The following is a 19226-nucleotide window of genomic DNA, read 5'->3' on the forward strand; positions in this document are numbered from 1 at the left end:
CACGAGCTGTACAAACTGTAGCAGGGCAAGTAGGTTACAGACTTGCAGCACATCCGCTGCTCTAGGTGAAGTCTGAAGTTACACAGTGCCACAGATCGATGTCCTGCACAAGCTTCTCACACATCAAAAAACCCAAACAAAGCACAAAGAGCTGTGTGCTCCCCTCCAGGTTTGCCTAGATAGGGTCAACTTCCTCATCTATATCCTTTTTAAAACACACAAAGCAAAACTCTGCACAAGCTAATTGCTACAAGTGGAGACATTGCTGCCACCATCCCACCAGTTGAGAACTTTGCTGCACTTTTTCTGCCTTGCACAGAGCAGAGTAACAGCTTTGAAATTCTGGTTTGTGACTTCTCTGCTGCAGCAACACTGCACTGAACTATCAGAGAAGCTTGTTTCAATCCAAGTAACAGGAGTCCAGAATGATTCATTACACCTGGCCTGTAATGTGGCCAGCTCCTGGAGATGACATTTATGATTCTTTTATTTTCTGTGAAAAACTACATATTCAACTATTATAAAGTTCTATCACTAATTCACAGATTAGGCTGGGTACACAACAAAGAGAAATGGTTTACAGGTAAGTCTAAAGAGTTCTTTATATCCTACATTCTTCACTGGAAAAAACGCAAGCCTGTAAGGGATTGGGGTGGGTAGTTGTTATTCTTGTCCTTAGAGTGGTGCTAGCAGGGGTTTTATCTACATACATGTAAAATTTAACAAACCAACTAAAGCAAATCAGTATCTAGTTAAATAAATACCAATTCCCTTATTATTAAAGTGATTTAACCCTTGCTAAGTTTTATCTCTACTATGGTGATACAGAAATGCCATTTACATCACTCCCACTGGTATTTAAAGCACTAAGAGTCCTTCTATGCATAGACCAGTGACTTCCACACAATGTCAGCTTGGGTCAACCTAAACCAGCACCTGGTGGTGCATGGTGAGACTGGCTTTGTCATCAGCTGGTTCAAGGAGTTGCAACAGTAAACAGTATGAAAACCTGAGTCTCTTTCTGCCAGGTTAAATCCCTGTGAACTGACCAGTTCTAATTGTTAAGAGCCCACAACACAAGCTGCAAGATCACATGTGTGAGAAGGTTGGGAGATGAAAGACTGACCTTTTCAATAACCATTATATTAAATCAGCTCACTGTCCTAAGAAACTTCATCTTAACCTTACCAAATAAAAAGTAAAGAGTTTCCTGTGGGCTTAATTCATTGAAACAGCATATCTTAAGGTCAGGGCAGCACTAGAACTACCATGAGGAAATGCAAACTTACTTTGTATGGTGCATACACCTGTTTGTGGCTAATCAAAGCACCAGAACTAAAACATAAACATCTACATAAGTAGATATCAGATTTTTAAAGTGTCTTTTAGACATTAATGATGTCAGAGTGACAAAAGTAATGGTTTAGCTCACTTGAGGCAAGCAAAACTCTTATTAGTACTAGTAAGTGGGCCAGTGTTTCTAAGCAGAAATAAAGATGAGATTTCACGGGCAGCTAGATGTATCTACTAACCCCCTTTGTCTCTTATACCAAGTTCTTATGTTATCAAACTCTTTCATGAACAAACTGGTCACTACAACAGCAGAAAAATGCTTCAGTTTTCAAGTTGGTTAGAAAGTTCAAGTGGCTGGGATGTGACAAGCAACACAAAGGAAGTAAGTGGTGGAGTGCAGAGCTGGGAGCTTACCCTAGTCAGTAGCAATCATTAAAGCAACAAAAACATTTACTTTCTGCTGGCTTAGAAAACTGAAATACAGAGACAAGTAAATGTTGAAAGCAGTCCAGTGGTGCAGACTAACATACAGAAGGAGAGAAGGGAGAAAAAGACAAGGAGAAGGGACAAAAGGAGCAAGAGTATCTCTTCTGAGGTGTCAGATCACATGTACTACCTCACCTAACCACACCATGAGAACTGAAACAAGAAATTTACTGTAAGTACAAATAAGACCTGAATCCAATTTTATGTTATCCAGCCAAGCTTCCTCATTAAAAAACATGCAGATGATCTGTGCCATGCTTTCAAGACAATCCCACCTGCACATTCTGAGTTAATTAGATTTGTGAGCCCTGCTGTAGGAATGTGAAGAGTAACTGGACATGTGCCAGAACTTTAAAAGGATGGTAGTAACTATTGCTGCTGTTTTAGAGAAATGGCTTTCAAGTAAACTCAGCAGCAAAGTCAGTTGCAAGTACAAAAGGAGATGGACAGGCATGAATGTCCATGAAATACATACTGGTCAGGGGATTAATTTCTGTGGAAACAGAAATGCTACTGTGATTCTTTTTTCTTAGAAAAAAAATTCATTACTGTAGGAAATACTATCTTAATATTTTTGCTGCTACTACTACTACTACTTTCTTCTGTCTTGCAAATCTAGAAGTACTATTTTAAAGGATGCCATGATAAGTGATATAATACAAGAGGTTGCTGTTTTTTCATAATTTAACCTAAGTTATTCATAAACCTGAAATAACACTGAAATATTTGTGTGTGTAGATTTGACATACAATGAAAACCAAGCAAAAATTAAAACACTTCCTAACATACAGTAGTCACTGCAAAAAATACAGTGAATCTTGAGTCTCCACTCAAAGAGTAGCTTCATGGTAGATGACACAGCTTCACTATCCTGGTTTACAAATAATTGTGTTGTAGAACCTAAGTGAGATATTCCTCTTACTCACCTTTGGATCGAGTGGAGATGTCCATCCCCTCCACCACCTCCTGCTCTGCCTTTATTTCCTCTTCAGCCAAGCTGCGGGATTCAAAAAGGTGAAATTAGAATACTTTATGGACTGTATTATTCCCATGACTAACTTCTATCCATCACGTGCAACCCAACACTGTCAAACACAACTACATTAAAATTTCTGATGGAATGAAAGGTTTCCTGTTTGCCAGAGCATACATTGATCAAAACACAGTGAGAAACAATCCAGGTACACACATATGCTGCAAGGTACCAAGCACAAAAGCTACATTTTTGTACGAATGACAGTCTTGCAACATGTACTGAAGATTATGGCAATGTATGTATGAATTGTATGCATGTGGCAGACAAACAGGAATTCTGTTTCTTGCAGCTCCTAATCTCAGATAAACCACGGGGACAGATGCCTGCCAACATTTAAATGCTCATCAGCATTCGTGAACAGATTAGCTGAAGTAACAGACTTAGCAACACAGAACAACTTGCAAAATTAGAAGGTAAAATGTAATTTCAAAAACGATTAAATAAATAATTTTAATTATTTTGGAACTGGACTGTATAACAGAAAACTGAATATTTATAATTTATTGGCAATACAATTCCACCAATTATTAACCATAAAGAGTATACAGTATGGAGTTGTTACCATTCAATCTTACACAGTCAGTTTTCATTTGCTCCAGGAAGGATTAAATTATTACAAACTACATCTGACTTTCTGATGGTCTACTTTCTTACAGTGATGCCATTCAAGAAAACAACTCAATCAATTTGGCTAGTTAAGTCACTTTGGGGAAAGAAGATGGAAGGGAGATGAAAAATTAACAAGAATGAACACAGAGTTACAGAGCGGTTTTGGAGATGTGACTATCCTAGACGAAAGGTAAAAGAAAATACACCATGTTGAAGTAAACTCAAATTCAAAAGGATAGACAAATGGCATTCTTGAGCCTCAGGCAGGTATTGCAGTGTCCATTAATACCACCAGAGTACAACAGCCATGGGATGTAGATCTTCTCCTCTACAGGGACGATTTACCACTCAGTCTGTTAATGGAAGTTGTTGCTGATACCAGCTTGCACTGATATGGCAGGTTATGAATTTCTGCTGCTATGAAGTGGGCTGAGGTTCCATTCAGCCACCCCAGCTCCAGGGACAGTGTGGGGTATGCCCAGCCACTGCCCTGGAGGGATGTCTGCGCCAAGAGGGCAGCTGGAAGCCTTGGTTTAGCCGCTGTCTATAAATCTGCCTGAAACATCTCATCAGAGCTCGGAAACAACTGTGAGGACTTGGTTACATTTATACCAGAGAACTCTTCAGCCTGACAAACAGTTTATATTAGCAGGAGTTTTGTTACAGGTGTAAGTTAAAAGAGATTCCTAAACAAAGTAAAACTAAACAGCAGAAGGATTTTTAAGTCTGTTATTTGACAAAACTACTTCTAATCAACTATCCGCTACTGGGCAGTTGGGTTACAATTCCTTTCCCAGTCCTAAACAGTACAGTTATGTCAGCAGAAATTTTACATACAAATCAACCAAGCTCAATACGGATAACCCAAAGCTGAGAAGTTCCACGAATGCCAGAAATCATTATTGCTTGTCATTTGGATATAGAAATAATTTACAAAATAAGCTCTTTAAAGTCACAAAACACTGAAGGGGAGTTCTAGTCTACCAGCATCTACCTCCCAGCTCATGGACTATTCTGATCTTTCAGGAGCAAGGCAAGGCACCCATGTGACCAGAATTATGGCAAATGTGTAGCACAGTTGACTGTAACACAATGCTTCTCAGATTTATCTTGCATGGGCAGATTAAATGCGCAACACAGCCAACAGCACTACAATGCTCACACATTTACTATGCATGGGCAGATCAATTATCCTGCACATTTGTTACACCCTTTTCCAGGGGCCTCAGCAAAGAGGAGATGGCAGTGGCCTGCAGACACCAAAACATTTCATGCACCACTTGCCTTTGCCCATTCCTCTCCTAACCAAAGGGAAGGGATGGGCTCATGGGATGGGTTCATTGTTCTCTTCCAATAGTGCAACGGGGTTTTTTTTTCTTCCCCTCCCTCTTTATAAAATCCTATTTCAATATCAGCAAACTGTAACAAACCCCATATTTTTAAAACATCATGTATATATAATCAATAATGCATACAGATCAATATGTATTCATGCCCAGCAATTCTGTAAGACTGAAGTAATCTGGCATGTGCACATTACCTGCCTCTAAAATATAGACCCAGTTCCAGACACAGACTGGGACATACAAGGCTTTACAAGACTCAGGTTGAACACTAATGCTCATTTTACATAGGGTAGTAAAAGGAATGGTTTCCCCAATCCTTAACTTGTTCCAGAAACCATGTCCATTTTATCCGAATCAGTTCTGGAATGTAACTCACTGTGCAGCTGGACATGCAGAAAATGGGAGAACCACACAGGGAGAAAAGGGCACCACCCTTTTAGCAGCAGCTCACATTTAAGTTACATTAAAGCAATCATAAAATTCTAGACTCATCCAAATCCATCAGGTCACTTTGTTCAACTCACAGCCTCAGGGGAACATGATCCAATATGAAAGATACCGTAGTTGGTACAAATCAGTATTACAACCCAGAGAGCTGTGCATGAATCCTGGCTGAGAAATGGGAGTGAGGGATCAATACAGCAACGCCATAGCAGGAACTGTTCCCACTTCCCTGACCAAAGCACCAGGAGAAGCCACAGGCTGACTGAGGATGTTCTGTGCCCCTGGGCCCAAACACAGCACTGCAGGGGGTTACAGGGCAAGACTCCTACCTATTACTAACAGCATAGAAGGGTTTTTCAGCTCAGAATCTGTCCCACTCGTATAAGGAGCTTAATTTAGGAAACTGAGTCAGTTTCCTCCATCACTCTTTTAAGTGTTCTTGCAATACTTCTATAAACAAAAAAACGATTCTTCAGAAACACCTGTAAGGGGAACAAAGTATCTTGCAAAATCTTGATACAAAGAATCATAGAACGGCTTGCATTGGACAGGACCTTAAAGATGATCTAGTTCCAAACTGCTGCCATGGGCAGGGATGCAAACATCACGTAACAGATGCCTGAAAGCAGCCTTCCCAAAGACTTTAAGTATAAATAAGCAGTCAAAAATGCATTCTCCACTCGATCCCAAGGTTCTCCACTTTCCTTAGCAATGGAGGAGCACATTCCCTATACACACGTGCACACAGTGCATCACTCACACAAAATCCAGGAATTACCTACAAGACTATGAAACCTGAGCCTCAGAGGAACAGAGGCATCTCCATATTCTCTGCAATTAATTAATTTTTAAAGGCACAAACATATAAGCATACAAGAAAACTACAGAGATTGTTCTGAAAAAAAAATATCCCAATGTTGGTGAGGAACAGTTAAATAAAAGTGTGTTAGACATAACCATAAACGATACTGAACATTCACAGCTCCTCAAAAGCATCTCCCGCTGCTTTATTTGCTGTAATGTATAATAATGACTTCCACAACATGACATTGTTTGAATGTTGACAGTGGTGACTGTAGTGGTCATCTTTGAGATTCAAGCCTTTAAATACATACCAGCAATTCACAGCAAGTTTACAGTAACTTTTCTAAAGCTGACATCTTTTTACCTTTATACCCTCCATCAATACAAGGAATATTCTTTAAAATGCTTTGTAAACCACAAACTTCCAAATGCAGATATTAGTAAAAGATTTCCAATTAAATAATTCAAGAACAACAGGTTCTTAATCAGTTACCTTACTATTACCCACAGCAAAATAAAAGGAAAATTAAGACCAGCAGCAAAATAATTAAAAGTAAGTATCTAGTTCCATGGAAACAATAATTGTGTGGTCAAGTAGACTGTTCTAGAGAGGTTTACTTTGAGAATTCATTTTTGCAGGGCTCAGAGCAGCTATTTCAGCCAGCATGTATTACTGTCATGCATGTATGAATGGGATGCTCTGAGGCTGCAGATCAGAAATGATACTGGAAAATACTCAATTAAGTACCTAAATGAATACAACAAATAGTTTATGTGATTCTGAAAGCTACTCTTATTTCCTCATTAAGATGAATGAACACAGAGGAACACATTTTAAGAACACAACTGAAATTTAATCTCTGCCAGTTTCCCTGTCAAATGACCAGAACACCAATTAATCATTTAAAACTTCCCTACTCATATTGACAAAACTTGCAACAACAACAGCAAAAGTTTGTTTTCTAAAATGTTAAGCTAATTTGTTTCATACAAACTAGTTTAGCATGCTTGAATGAGGGTAGAAGGGGTGGAGGTTATTCCTTTGGGGAGAGTTGGGCACAGAAAGAAAAAAAAATAAGGATTGCAAACATACAAGATTTATTGGTACTTAGGTAAAAATGAAAACATAACTTAGCTGCCTTATTTTTAAATATGTTCTCTACCAAACTGAAGAGAGGGTGGGTTTTTTTTAATACAAAATTCAGGTTTTCAAATTTCACATCCCTAAATTATATACTGACTTTTCTGTTTATGAAAATCATTCCTTTACTAATAGTAGTACTTACCTGAGAAAATGTACATATACAAGAATATTTAAAGATGTTTTAACCCATAGTAACTACAAAGAGCAATTAAAAGTTGCAGATGAACTACTGCACCTTGACATTTAACCAAGAAAAACTGACAGATATGGAAAACCACTCGAAACAGCTAATGCCCACATACACAATCTAGATCTACATTAGGGAATAACACACGAATTTCAGATCAAGAACTACATATTTCTGGAATTCATTTTTCCTTTTAATTAACAGAAAACAAAACAAAAAAAAAAATGATTAAAGACTATAAGCACTAAAACTGAATTTCATCTTTAAGACAATTCCTGCCTCTCATGCATCACATTTGTGAGCAGCAATTCTAAATAAGGATTTCAAAAAACTGCATTCAATAAAAATTTTAAAACAAAAACCACTATTTGCATGCCATTGCTGAATAAATAGCAGCTTTGTATGAGCACTCACCTATAACAGTCTCTTACTCATCGGTAGCTATGCTATTTATGCAGGGCTCTTAAAATGGCGTCTGCCAGCACTGCACTGCCTCACTCCTGCTCTGGAGCTAAAATGGTAGCACTTTGTTCAATACCAGCAGCTCCTGTTTACACAGCAGGGCAAGATCCAAAGCCAGCATCTAAATATCAGAAATGGTAAAGAAGGACCAAAGGACACCTGACATCTGAACGTTTAACTAAAAAGGCACAAGATAGGGAGATTTGTGAAGTCACAGGTTACTAAGGAAATCACTCAATTTTAGCTTCACCCTCCAGTGCGAGCACCTCGTATTTAACATTTCCTTTCACAGAATTCCCTGCAAAATGCTCCATGTGTATTAAATAAATAACACTTTGTATTAAGTAATTAACATACACAAAAGGCACGTTCAGCTATCTATGTACAGCAATGTTTAAGCTGGTTACCTGTGATAACAAGCAAAGTAACTCCATTTTTCATTTAAAGAACATTTCGGTTCTTTTTAAAACCTTACTCTTATTCAGTGTCCATTCAAAATAGCTGCACAAAAGAGAAAAATCAGGGGAGGGAGGGGGATCCTTGGTGTTACACAGTCATCTTTAAGTCTATAAACTATACAGCTGAGGCCCAAGCAAGGCAACCAAATAGCTACAGATTTCAGATGCTAAAAATATAATTTGAGAACAATCATGCTTGAAAGTAAAGGTTTATATTAGCTGAATTAGGAATGTTAACATCCTGTTACAGCATGGTTTTAATCTCACTGTGTGAAACACAGATGCTCTGACAATGGGCAATAAAGGGTTAAAATAAGAATGACAAATACATGAAACTCACTTCCTATGTAGCTACGGCTAAATTAGTCTTTAGCCCATGAACACAAGTCATATTTATTAACAAATGTATTTTAAATACTTTCTAAATACAATTTAAAGGGCCAAGCTTGATGGCCTACTATGATGGTTTCCAGTCTGCAGACCCCTCAAAGCCAGCTGTACTGTGCACAAAGGGGTTTCAGACAATAACCAAGTAAATCAAACCTAGTCTAACAGGCTTAAAGTCACTCTAATGGGATTCATGTGCCCATGGGAAAAATACTGGGGATCCACAAATAACAAAATCTGAAAATTGCTGTCTACTCCATCTTACATGGGCAAAGGTTTTGTTCAACTTTCAAGATTTTTAGGAAATTCAAATTAATACCCTGAATTCCAGACAGAGAAGAGACCCTTTACTGAGATTTATCTCCCTTTAACCAATTATGCTGGAGTACTACCACCACTACGGAAAACTGACCACAACCTATCACTTTTCAGCTACTGGATCCACAGGGCCAGTAGCTGAAAAGTGATACAACACAATACACTGGAAAACAAAGCAAAACAGGAGAAACAAACCAACAAAACCAGAAACAAAACAACAACAAAAATCTCAAGCAAAAGTGATATCACAAAATGGAAGACAGCTCAGGAAGATGAGCCAGTTGAAGTCTGTGGACACTGATATGAAGGGCTAAATTTGTAATGTAATCTATCTATTTATGCTTTTTGAGCATGAAGTTCCTTTTATTACATGCTCCCTTAGTAGCAATGTAGGTTTTCTGCTACATTTCAATACTCCTACCTACTGTGAGGGGGGGTGACTGTTACATTTGGAGTGGTTTATACTCTGCATTTTTTTCATTCCCAATATGTTAAGTAGAGTAATTTGTTTAAAGGAATTACTCAGCTTTTCCCTAGCACTATTTAGCTTCCAAGTAAAACAGTTTGCCTGCAAAGAATGAAAAAGGCATGCAGCTTTTAAAAAGCTACTGTTTTCAGCATGATTTATAATCCAGATCACTCCTTTGTTTTCCCCCCCACTCCATTCTTTGTCCAGTTAATTACAAAAGTAACTGGATGTTGGCACTAAATAATAATGGCTAATCATATTCATCCTGGGCAATTCAAATTACTCTCTAGTAGCCAGAAAACTTACAGTGCAATTATACGATTAACTGCTAGTTATAATCAGAATAATGGCCATTTGCTCCAAGCTGAATAAACCTCAGCTGCATTGCTTCATACATGTCCTGTCTAATTGTGATAGTAACAAGATCCAGGCCAGCAAAATCTTGGGGAGAAAGCATACGTGCTTTTTCCCTGCATCTGTCACTTAAACAAAACCCCACATTCCATCTGTCCTGAACAGAAAAAACAGTAGAGTGCTGCTTATTATGCAACCTAGGGAAGTGAGTGACAAAGCACCAAAAATGTATATATATGAAATTCTTCAGCTTGGCTGAATTTACTTTACTTAGATGGAACAAAGATGGCAGAAATTTCCAGAAGGCCTTTCTCAGCCTTGCCACTGCAATTGTCAATCTTTAACCTGCCTGCTGCGGCAATTGGCTCCGGCGCTGGCGGAGCAGCGCCATTGGGCTGAGCCGAGGCACAACGCTGCTGTCTCTACCTTGCCTCAGACATCTTGCTGCAATGCAGACATTTGTTTTTTGTGAACTATAAAAGAATTATACTCAAGTGATTGAAAATAGTGAACTTTAACAGACTCACGATGCTCCGTTTCATTATACGCACGAGGGCAGCTCACACAAATGCACTTCACTGTCAGCAGCGTGTCTGGAGGTGCAGATTTGAAACAGATCCTGGTCTAACAAAACCTGTGGGAGCCATTTTAATACAAGCTTTCTGATTGCAGATCACTTACCCCTGCTTCCTCGTATTAAACAAATATTATGTTGTTCACTCTTAAAGGCTGAAAGTAAACTGCTAACATGTATAAACTACTATATGGAAAATTGTGTCCAAATGTAATTTATGTTTTTTAGCAACTGAAGAACAAAAACCAGAATAACTTCTTAGCTGTGTCAGCACTTTCATGTATGCTGAAAAATGCATTAAAATTGCATACAAAAATACTATAGCATGAAATTCAGTGGTACCCCAGCAGTATTTCAGGATTCAAATTGAACTAGACATTCTTATAATCTAATCCTAGGGGATTGGGGGGGGGGGGGGGGGGAGAGAGAGGAAAGCTTTTAACCAAAGTGAGATATTCAAAGTAAGATACTCACACGGGTAAACAAGTAACCAGAGGTAAATTGCTATGTTAAAGAACATTACCAAATACATGGCAAGGGTCTATGAAAGTTTGCATGCACTGTGCCTCAGCACAGTCATTTGCAAAGCCACACTAGCTTTCAGTTCTTTCCTAAAATAATGAATGTGTATGGACTGTTAAAACAAGTGCAAAAATTACATAAAAAGCATAAAAGAGCATCCTTCCTCTGCTTTTGTAACAGCCCTGGTGATCACTGAAAAACAGCTTGTTCAAACAAGCATGCAGGCGCTACAATTAAAATCTTTATAAAGAGCACAAAATGTTTCTAAATTAGGTATAAACCAAGCAAGTTTGTCTGAGGTTACACTTTGTATAGTATCAGAAACATATGCTCATTAAGTGTTATTTACTTTACTTCATAAGGTCACTTCATTGCTGAGCACTAGCACTTTCATCACACCCGAAAAGCCCAAGAACAGTGAAAACGCGCTTTACCCTGCAAACATGGTAATTAATGATCTATGAACAAGCAGCAAGTAGAATATTTTTCACTGGCCTGAGGTAAACAGGAAGTACAAGCTTCAAAATTTAGAGACAAATTATCAGAAAAACAGTGCATTCAAACAGAGCAGCTTACAAGTCCCTTAAAATGGATGCTAAGCAAATCTGATCTTTTATATGACTAACCACTAACATCACTTCATCTACTGCACTAACTGACCCAGTAAAAACAAAATGTTTGGAAAACTATTAAAAATGTTCAGAGAGCAGCATGCTGCTTACTTACCAACTGTTCAAGCACCCATCTCATTTTCCCAGTTAAGAAGATACAACAGGCTGGCAGATTTGGGAATTGATCAAAAAGGAATTTCTTGAAATAATTACGTAGCATTAAACCAAACGTTAAAAAAAATAAAAGAAAAAAAAAACCTAAGAAAGAATAACATGTACTACTGTCATGAACCACACATGATTTTATATCTTCTGGACTCCACAACACAGAACTGTGTCTGATACAATGTAAAACAAAAAGGCACAGATAAAAGTTACATTAGTTTATTTGAACTATGCAAAACAAGAAAGCTAACAGTTCAAAAACATTTTCCATAAAGCATCAGATTTGTAAACAGATGCACTGCTGCGTTTTACTGGGCAGCACCCCACTTCCAAAATCTGCAGCATAAAAACTCCCTTTTAAAGGAACGAAATATTAACCATACATTGTCCCTCAGAAAGAGAAAAGCGTTGTATTAATTATTCCTGCAAGAAAAAAGGTTCAATAATCATTTTAAGTTAAGATAACCTGCATAAAAAACATGATGCAACAGCACACCACCACCTAGGCCCAATATCTACAATCTGCCATTAGCACTTTTTGCTGATGTCTAGGTTTTAAAAAATCCCATATTTTCTCAGAGATAACTTATCTTAGCTGTTCCATTCACTGTTTAGAAAGGTAAACTTGCCTGTTCTTCTGTCTGCCATTATCCCTGCTTGACTCCCTGTAGGGCAGTTAAATGCATCTGCTCCCTAGCTTCCATTTTCTCTCCAGCAGGCATGTGACACAACAGACAATAGTGCTGGCAAACTGCTCAGAGACAGAAACCTCCTTTGGAATACCAGGATCTTGATAAACTCTAAAAACACCATCCTCCTGTGAAGAAGTAGGCATGCCAAGGCTTTGCCAGACTGTAAAATAAAGCTGTGGCTAATGGCTACTAACCATGTGACCCAAGAAAGCAAATTTAAACAGTTCCAACTTAATATAAGTGCTGTGGTGTGAGTTTTGCACGAGAAATCACAGAGAATCACACTCTCAACCCACAACTCATAGGTCTTAGAGAAAAAGCAATGTAAAAAGCAAGGCTTACCTCTGTGGATGCATTGTTAACACAGTGTTATGTCAATACTTATAAAACATGGAGGACAGACTCTCAGTACTCGGGCAGGGAGGGCTTGGCACTTGGGCTTGATGATCTGTCTTCCCCATGAAAGCCGCCCCCGGATTGGCTGCCCCGGCAAATCCGCATGTAAAGCGCCAGGGGATTGGCTGAGACACTTCCTGAGCGATTATCTTTGTGCGGCTCCGGGAGCAGGAGCCATCCCGGGCTCGGAGCAGGCCGGCGCGCTAGGCCCGGCTCCGCTCGCCATCGCCGCTGCCGCCCTAGCCCTGCGCTCTCCCGGCCAAAGGCACGCACTGCCCTGCTCGGGGAAGCGGCCGCAGACCGCCTGCCCGAGCAAATGTGCCCCAGCATGCCGTTATTGAAGGCATCTGGGTGTTCTAAACCCGAAGGAGGCAGAGTTCGCCCAGGTCGCAAGTGCTGTTCTTTTGTTTGCACGGAAAGCGAAATTCGCTTTGCTGGTGCTCTGCAGGCCACAGACAGAGAGCAAAACTTACCGAAAGTGCACGTGCACCGGAGGGACTGAAATTAGTAACACAGAATTCAGAGAAGGGTTCTCCTGCTCCAGAATTTAAATACATGAACATACAGCAGAGCAACCTGCAGTGTGATTTCTTTAGCTAACACGATATGCTGAGTCCTAGTAGGAAAAAGGAGCCTTAAACTAGAATGCTTACGTCTCCTTTTCCCAAAAAGTATACCAGAATGGAAATTGCTTTATCACAAAGCGTTGCTACCATTTGGTGCAGGCCCTCCGTGTGTTTAAAACGCTGCAGAACAAAACTAAAAATATCAGTATCACCCCAGACCCCGAGATCTCCAATCCCCCCCGGCCCCCACCTTTCGGCCTGCTCGGGCTGTTACACAAAACTGACTTCCTTAGGAGCGGCTGTAACTGCAGTTTCCTGTCCGTTAACCCTGTAGGAGTTGGTGCTTTTTAAGAGGCAACACAGGCCCTGAAAACACAGATTTCTCTACGTGGCAAGTAATCCGTCTGTCCCCACAAAAACATTCACGTAGCTTTTCAGATGTTTTTGCTTTACCTTTCTATCTCCTACTAAAATGTTGCAAATGAAACAAAATGACAAAACGGCATGTAAGCAACCAGTTTGATCTTGGGCCAATTCCCAAGCTTTTGATTAAAAAATGTGATTCCGTTCTTTTTCCTAATGCAGTGAAAGTGGGAGGATTTATCGTTATGCCAAGAAGGAAGTCTTAACTCCAGATGAAGATCTTAAAGGTTAAATATTTAGAAAGCCTCCAACAAGCCTTTATATTATTGTTCAAAATCTTGCATCTGTGTTATATAGCTCTGTATTATCATTCTATAGTAATGAAGATTGCAGTGGAAATTGCAGATGAAAGGGTGATTCTGAAGCATATTGAATATCAAATAACTAGTTCTTTAAAAAAGCAAAAAAAAACAAGCGAAGGTGTAGAGGGAATGACTTAACATTGAAACAATAATTATTAAATAATGAGATAAAATAACCAAAGAAAAATAAACATTCTTCCAATAAAACATGCAGGATCTCAAATTGTGCAAAACTAGCTATAAAAAGCCCTCTTCCATAAATCTATGACAGTTGCAAACAGAATATGCACTTCACATTTAATTGAGTGCTAATAATCCCAGAAACAATCACCACAAAAAAAAAAACTAGTGCCCTCCCTTACCTCCATACAGCACCTCTCATGATATAACTACTTTACCACACAAACCTCTCTGCCTGAGAGCCGACGTGACTCATAACTGTGCCACTCAGTAAAATTAATCATCCTGCTCTGCATTGTCCCATACTGCATTCAGATTATTCCTTGAGATAGCATTGTCACAGGGAAACTGCCACAGCAGCCTATCGCTGTGCTTACAGTTCTGTGTTCCTGCATTTCAGGCTGCAACAGCGGATTAGCAGCCCAGAGTATAAATGATCGTCTCATAAGGAATTCTGGAGTCTCTGCTGGAAGCATTTTCTCTTTTTAGATTTGGCAATGTTTTTCAGGGCAGGGAGCAGGAAGGCTCATGGATTACACTGACCGTTTGTTCTGTTTTAGGAATGTAGCAGAAACTAGGGATATGCTGCTATAAAGGGAATCATAGAGCCCACTACAGCAGCAGGAACACACTGAAAATTCATGACATTCAGTGCATACTTGCATCAATTTCAACAGTTCAAACCCTTCAAGATGGATTTCTTTTTAATTGAACACCTAAAGGCCTATGTTGCTCAGAGATATCACCCCCCACACACAAACATCCAAATTTTGATTCCTCTAAGCAGTAAATGCGAGTATTGTCGGTCATTAACATTTATGCTCATTGTGTGACTGCTCTACTCTAATATTCTTCTCTTAAAAAAAAATAATTCCTAATCCCTATGAAGAACAGCACGAGAGCAAAACTAAATACACAGAATTTGTCAATGCTTTGTGCTAACCCAGACCCGACTCCGGGAATGTTGTAATGCTGATGGTGCCTGGGAACGCTGCCAAGCTGACACACTTGGGCCTATCAGACAAAATGAGCACGAAGTGGAGAGAGAGAGGCAACAGCAGCCTTAGGAAAGGCCTAAGGCCCATCTCCTCTTGTTTCAAGGAAGCAGTGGCCCAAATGCAAAAGAAAAATTTATAAAGCTGCAGTCATTAGCAAGAACAAAACCGCAGAAAGCACATCAGACATATATAGCATGTATACTCAGCCACTCGGCTGTTCTGCTCAAAAAGACAAAAGAATTCTGTCATGAATCAAAGGGGGAGCTTGAAATATATTTCTCTTATTCTCTTGTCCACATGCTTATTTTGCAGCAGGAGGTACAAGCCTGGTATAACAACACAGAGGTAACACCTGAAAAATACAGATTTTTGTCTTAAGTCACCATGATTGCATTTCCTGCTGCAGTTTGACCAATTCTTTTACATAGGAGTAGTGGGTTTTTTGGTGGAGGAAGGGAAAGAAGGTAAAGAAAACAAAATTTTAAAAAAATAGCATGAGAGGGAAAGCTAAAAGCTTTGTTAAAGCAGAAAAGAGGGCAGAGATCAGATTAGCTTGTATTTGTCCTTTTCAGTGCTTTAGAGATATTAAGGGAAAACAGGGCTGTGAGGCAGGGGGGGAAAAAAATGCTAAACAGAGAAATCAAAGGAAAGATGGAAAGCAAATTCAGTCAAAAGGAAACTAAAAGACAGTAATGTTAAAGTACAACCCATTATAGAGGTCTTTGCAAAGAACTGTGCCCACTGTGCAGCATCTCCAGAAAGCACACACGTCAGGCATCACAGAGTTATAAGGACCTATACTACATAACACATACCAGAGCCTCCAAATTAAACAAATACCAGTAAGGAGAATGTCTGCCTATGTGACAGAAGCAGGGGTTGATATTTACCCGTCCCTACAGTGGGCGAATCATCACTGACAGAGATGGAACATTAAAGTGATGGACAAAAGTTGGAACATTTTGAACAGACACACAAAAGGGGAAGTGTCATATTTGTAAAGTATAATAAATAAATAGATAAAAACAGGGAAAAGAAAATGCATTAAGAGCTTGTGGCTTGATCCTGGATTTCCAAGTCATTGGCTGATAACCCTAAATTCTAGAGTAAGAACATAAAATATCATTCAGTGTCTTGGAAAGAAAACCCCTTCAACTTTTTTCACTTTATCATGAATCTGGCAAAGTATCAGTAACTGCCTGAAGACCAGTAGACCGCTGTTCAGTACAGAATCCAACAATAAATGTCTATAAAAACAGTTCCTGGATTTTTAAAAGTGGGCTGGATGCTAAAATTAGTGACCTGTCAAGATTGGTAATTTCATAAATCATTAGAAACTACTGGAGAAGGTATCTATGCACAGCAGGCAGCTGATTTGCCCATGAGCTTAAAAGGCTTTGCATGCATTAGTCCTTCTGATGAGTAGCTTTCAGTACTTTGGGTTGACATTACTTGTTCTAGATTAAAATGGTCACTCATTGTCTGCAGATTAAAACATGATTTGGTTTATAACATACACTGAATATCTGGTGCGTTATGAGAGTGTCTCTTGACAGCCATTTTTAGTGTGCTGTGAGATTGCTTCATGTACATTTCTTTCCAAAGGAAATCTCCATTCGTGTTCAATCATCTGCCAAAAATACCTGGGGGAAAAAAAAAAAAGCATCTTTGAGCCCTTTAACAGCTGTAGCTTTTCAAAAGAAGTGCTACAGCCTATGTTATCTTAAGGCATAAGCCCATGTATTTCATCGCTTTCACCCCCGCTTTGAACCAGTCTCTCCACAACTAACAGCTGTGCTGTTGGGTATTCCATATAAAATGGAATTTTCATTATTATGCATTTAAATTTTATGTTCTATATTAAAGGCCTAACAGATACAATTGCTTTCATATTTTATATGCAGACAAACACTTTTTCAGTTATCCAGAAAGCAGCTGTGAGACACGTGCAGACATGGTGCACATCAGGCCTAAAGCATACCCACTGTGCAGGTGAACAAATGGATCTATCACCCCTGTTGTGATTACATGGGTCCAACCCACAGCACAGGTGAGCTCTGTGGCCATGGAAATGTAAATACCCTGCATGAGGCCTAAGTACAGAATCTTGAAAGAAGTTTGTACTTCATCAAGTGATTGTAACGGCCAAGTGTAAGACATCTTGCATATAGCACTTACTCTGGCATAGGGTACTTCCAAAGGAAACAAAAGAAAGTCACTGCTGTTGGGGAGGAATTATTCAGGACTACATAATGCTAAACTCCAATTCTATTACTATGATTTCTTTCTCAATTTTTTCACATTCAGGACTCAGTTGGTTAACAACAATCAGATGACATGACTTCTGTCATGTTTGGTTTGTTATCAATGTTGTTTTACTTCAGGGTTTTTCTTAATTCAATCTGATCATGTCCCAGAAGACTACACCAGCTAAAGCTCATACCAAAGATGTCAAGTGACAGAATTACAAAGATAGTTATTACATTAATTTTTCCTGCACAACCCGCTGCAGATTCAGACTGTATCACTTTCACTTTTAACCTCCTTCATGTTCCTCCACACACTAAATTCAGAGTTTGGCTTCAGCTTTAAGGCTCTGCATATTCACACCTTTCTCCTCTCTATGTGCTATTCCAATTGTTATTTCATCTCAGTTTTGTGGTTCACCTCTCACCTTTCTTTTTTCACCACAAGTTTCTTTTCTTTTTCAATCAGACTTAGTGGCTTAAGCATCTCACCCTTCCTTCCAGCCACAGCACTCAGTCGCACTTTTAGCAGAACTGTCTGTACTCTGACACCGAGAACAGTGAATCAAAGATTTACTGTGTTAACTTCAACCAGGAAAGGCTCCAGTTCACACCACTGCTGCAATAGCAGTTGCCATGGCAGGACTGAGAGCAGGCGTGAGCAGCTCCAGGTAATTGAAACAATCACTACTACCGTGAGAAGTTTCTGTGAAACTATGTGACCAAGCACTACATCTATCTTTTCATCACAGTAGTGGTATTAACTAGGTTTTTTTCATGTCTTAATGGCACTGTAGATCTGATTTTATTGTCTCTTCAACCTCATGAAAGGACAGGAATAAAAAAAGCCTTTGAAATACAATCATGTCCCTGAAAAGAAGCAACACATTTTCCAGCTGTGGCTTTGCTTTCTGAAGCCAGGTGAAAACCTTGCCTGTAATTAGCACACATCACTCACATTAATTAGCATGTACATAAACTGTTGAATTCATTCTACCACCTTTACAGATTGTTATTTTTCTTGCACTGCTGGACTTACAGCCGATGTTTACTGAGTTCCCCTTATCAGGTGACAAAAATGAGGACATTCCTGAGCTAAAGCCACTGTAACATTGTTTTCAACAGTTGTTTCATTTTGCTTACTGTAAAGAAATGCATACCCACATGAAAGAAAGTAATTCTGAAAGAGCAGAACAAATCATGCTCTATTTAACCTACTTGCCTTTAACAATCAAATCCAAGTGTGTGTTAATTAATTATGTCACTAGGCTGTAAGTTTTGTTATTAAAGGCTACAATATCCTCAACATTAGAGTGCACAAATGTCACAGTTGAGGGGAGTCAAAGGTGAACCTGTATGCAACATTTTAACCATGTAAAGAGCAACAGACACTTGGAGTTATTTACATGTGTATGCATTTGCTCAGGAAAACTTAGATCTTGATAGATAGCATAGAATACCACCAGCATTTCAAATTACACCCAAAAAATTACCTTTTTTTCTGATGGCCCAAAACCCAGCAAAGGGACTCTGACAAGCAAATGCTACACTGTCTTAAGAACAGAGCAGCATGTCCTAAGGTAGGGCTCTCAGCAGAAACTTCAAATGCAGCTGCCTGTATAATTTAACATATCAAAAACTGGTCCTCTGTAACTAATGTATAAAAATTTAAAATTCTCTTTATTATTGTTTCTATTTGCAAATATTTGTAAAGCAAATGCAATTTCTAAATAGCATTTCTTTAAATAGTAAGC

The 19226-nt window shown here is 39.0% G+C and overlaps 1 protein-coding gene across 1 annotated transcript in view; it reads right to left on the bottom strand.

Moving 5' to 3' along the window:
- ZMYND8 (zinc finger MYND-type containing 8) overlaps positions 1 to 12809 on the bottom strand; it is a 49821-nt gene extending 37012 nt beyond the window's left edge. The window contains 2 exon segments of the mRNA XM_017733098.1: positions 2706 to 2776; positions 12704 to 12809. Coding sequence (XP_017588587.1) covers positions 2706 to 2776; positions 12704 to 12717 — 85 coding nt within the window. The 5' untranslated portion in view covers positions 12718 to 12809.
- Positions 12810 to 19226: the final 6417 nt, after the last annotated feature.

This window comes from Corvus brachyrhynchos, unplaced genomic scaffold (genome assembly GCF_000691975.1).
Source record: "Corvus brachyrhynchos isolate BGI_N302 unplaced genomic scaffold, ASM69197v1 scaffold10, whole genome shotgun sequence".
In the NCBI taxonomy this organism is placed as follows: domain Eukaryota; kingdom Metazoa; phylum Chordata; class Aves; order Passeriformes; family Corvidae; genus Corvus; species Corvus brachyrhynchos.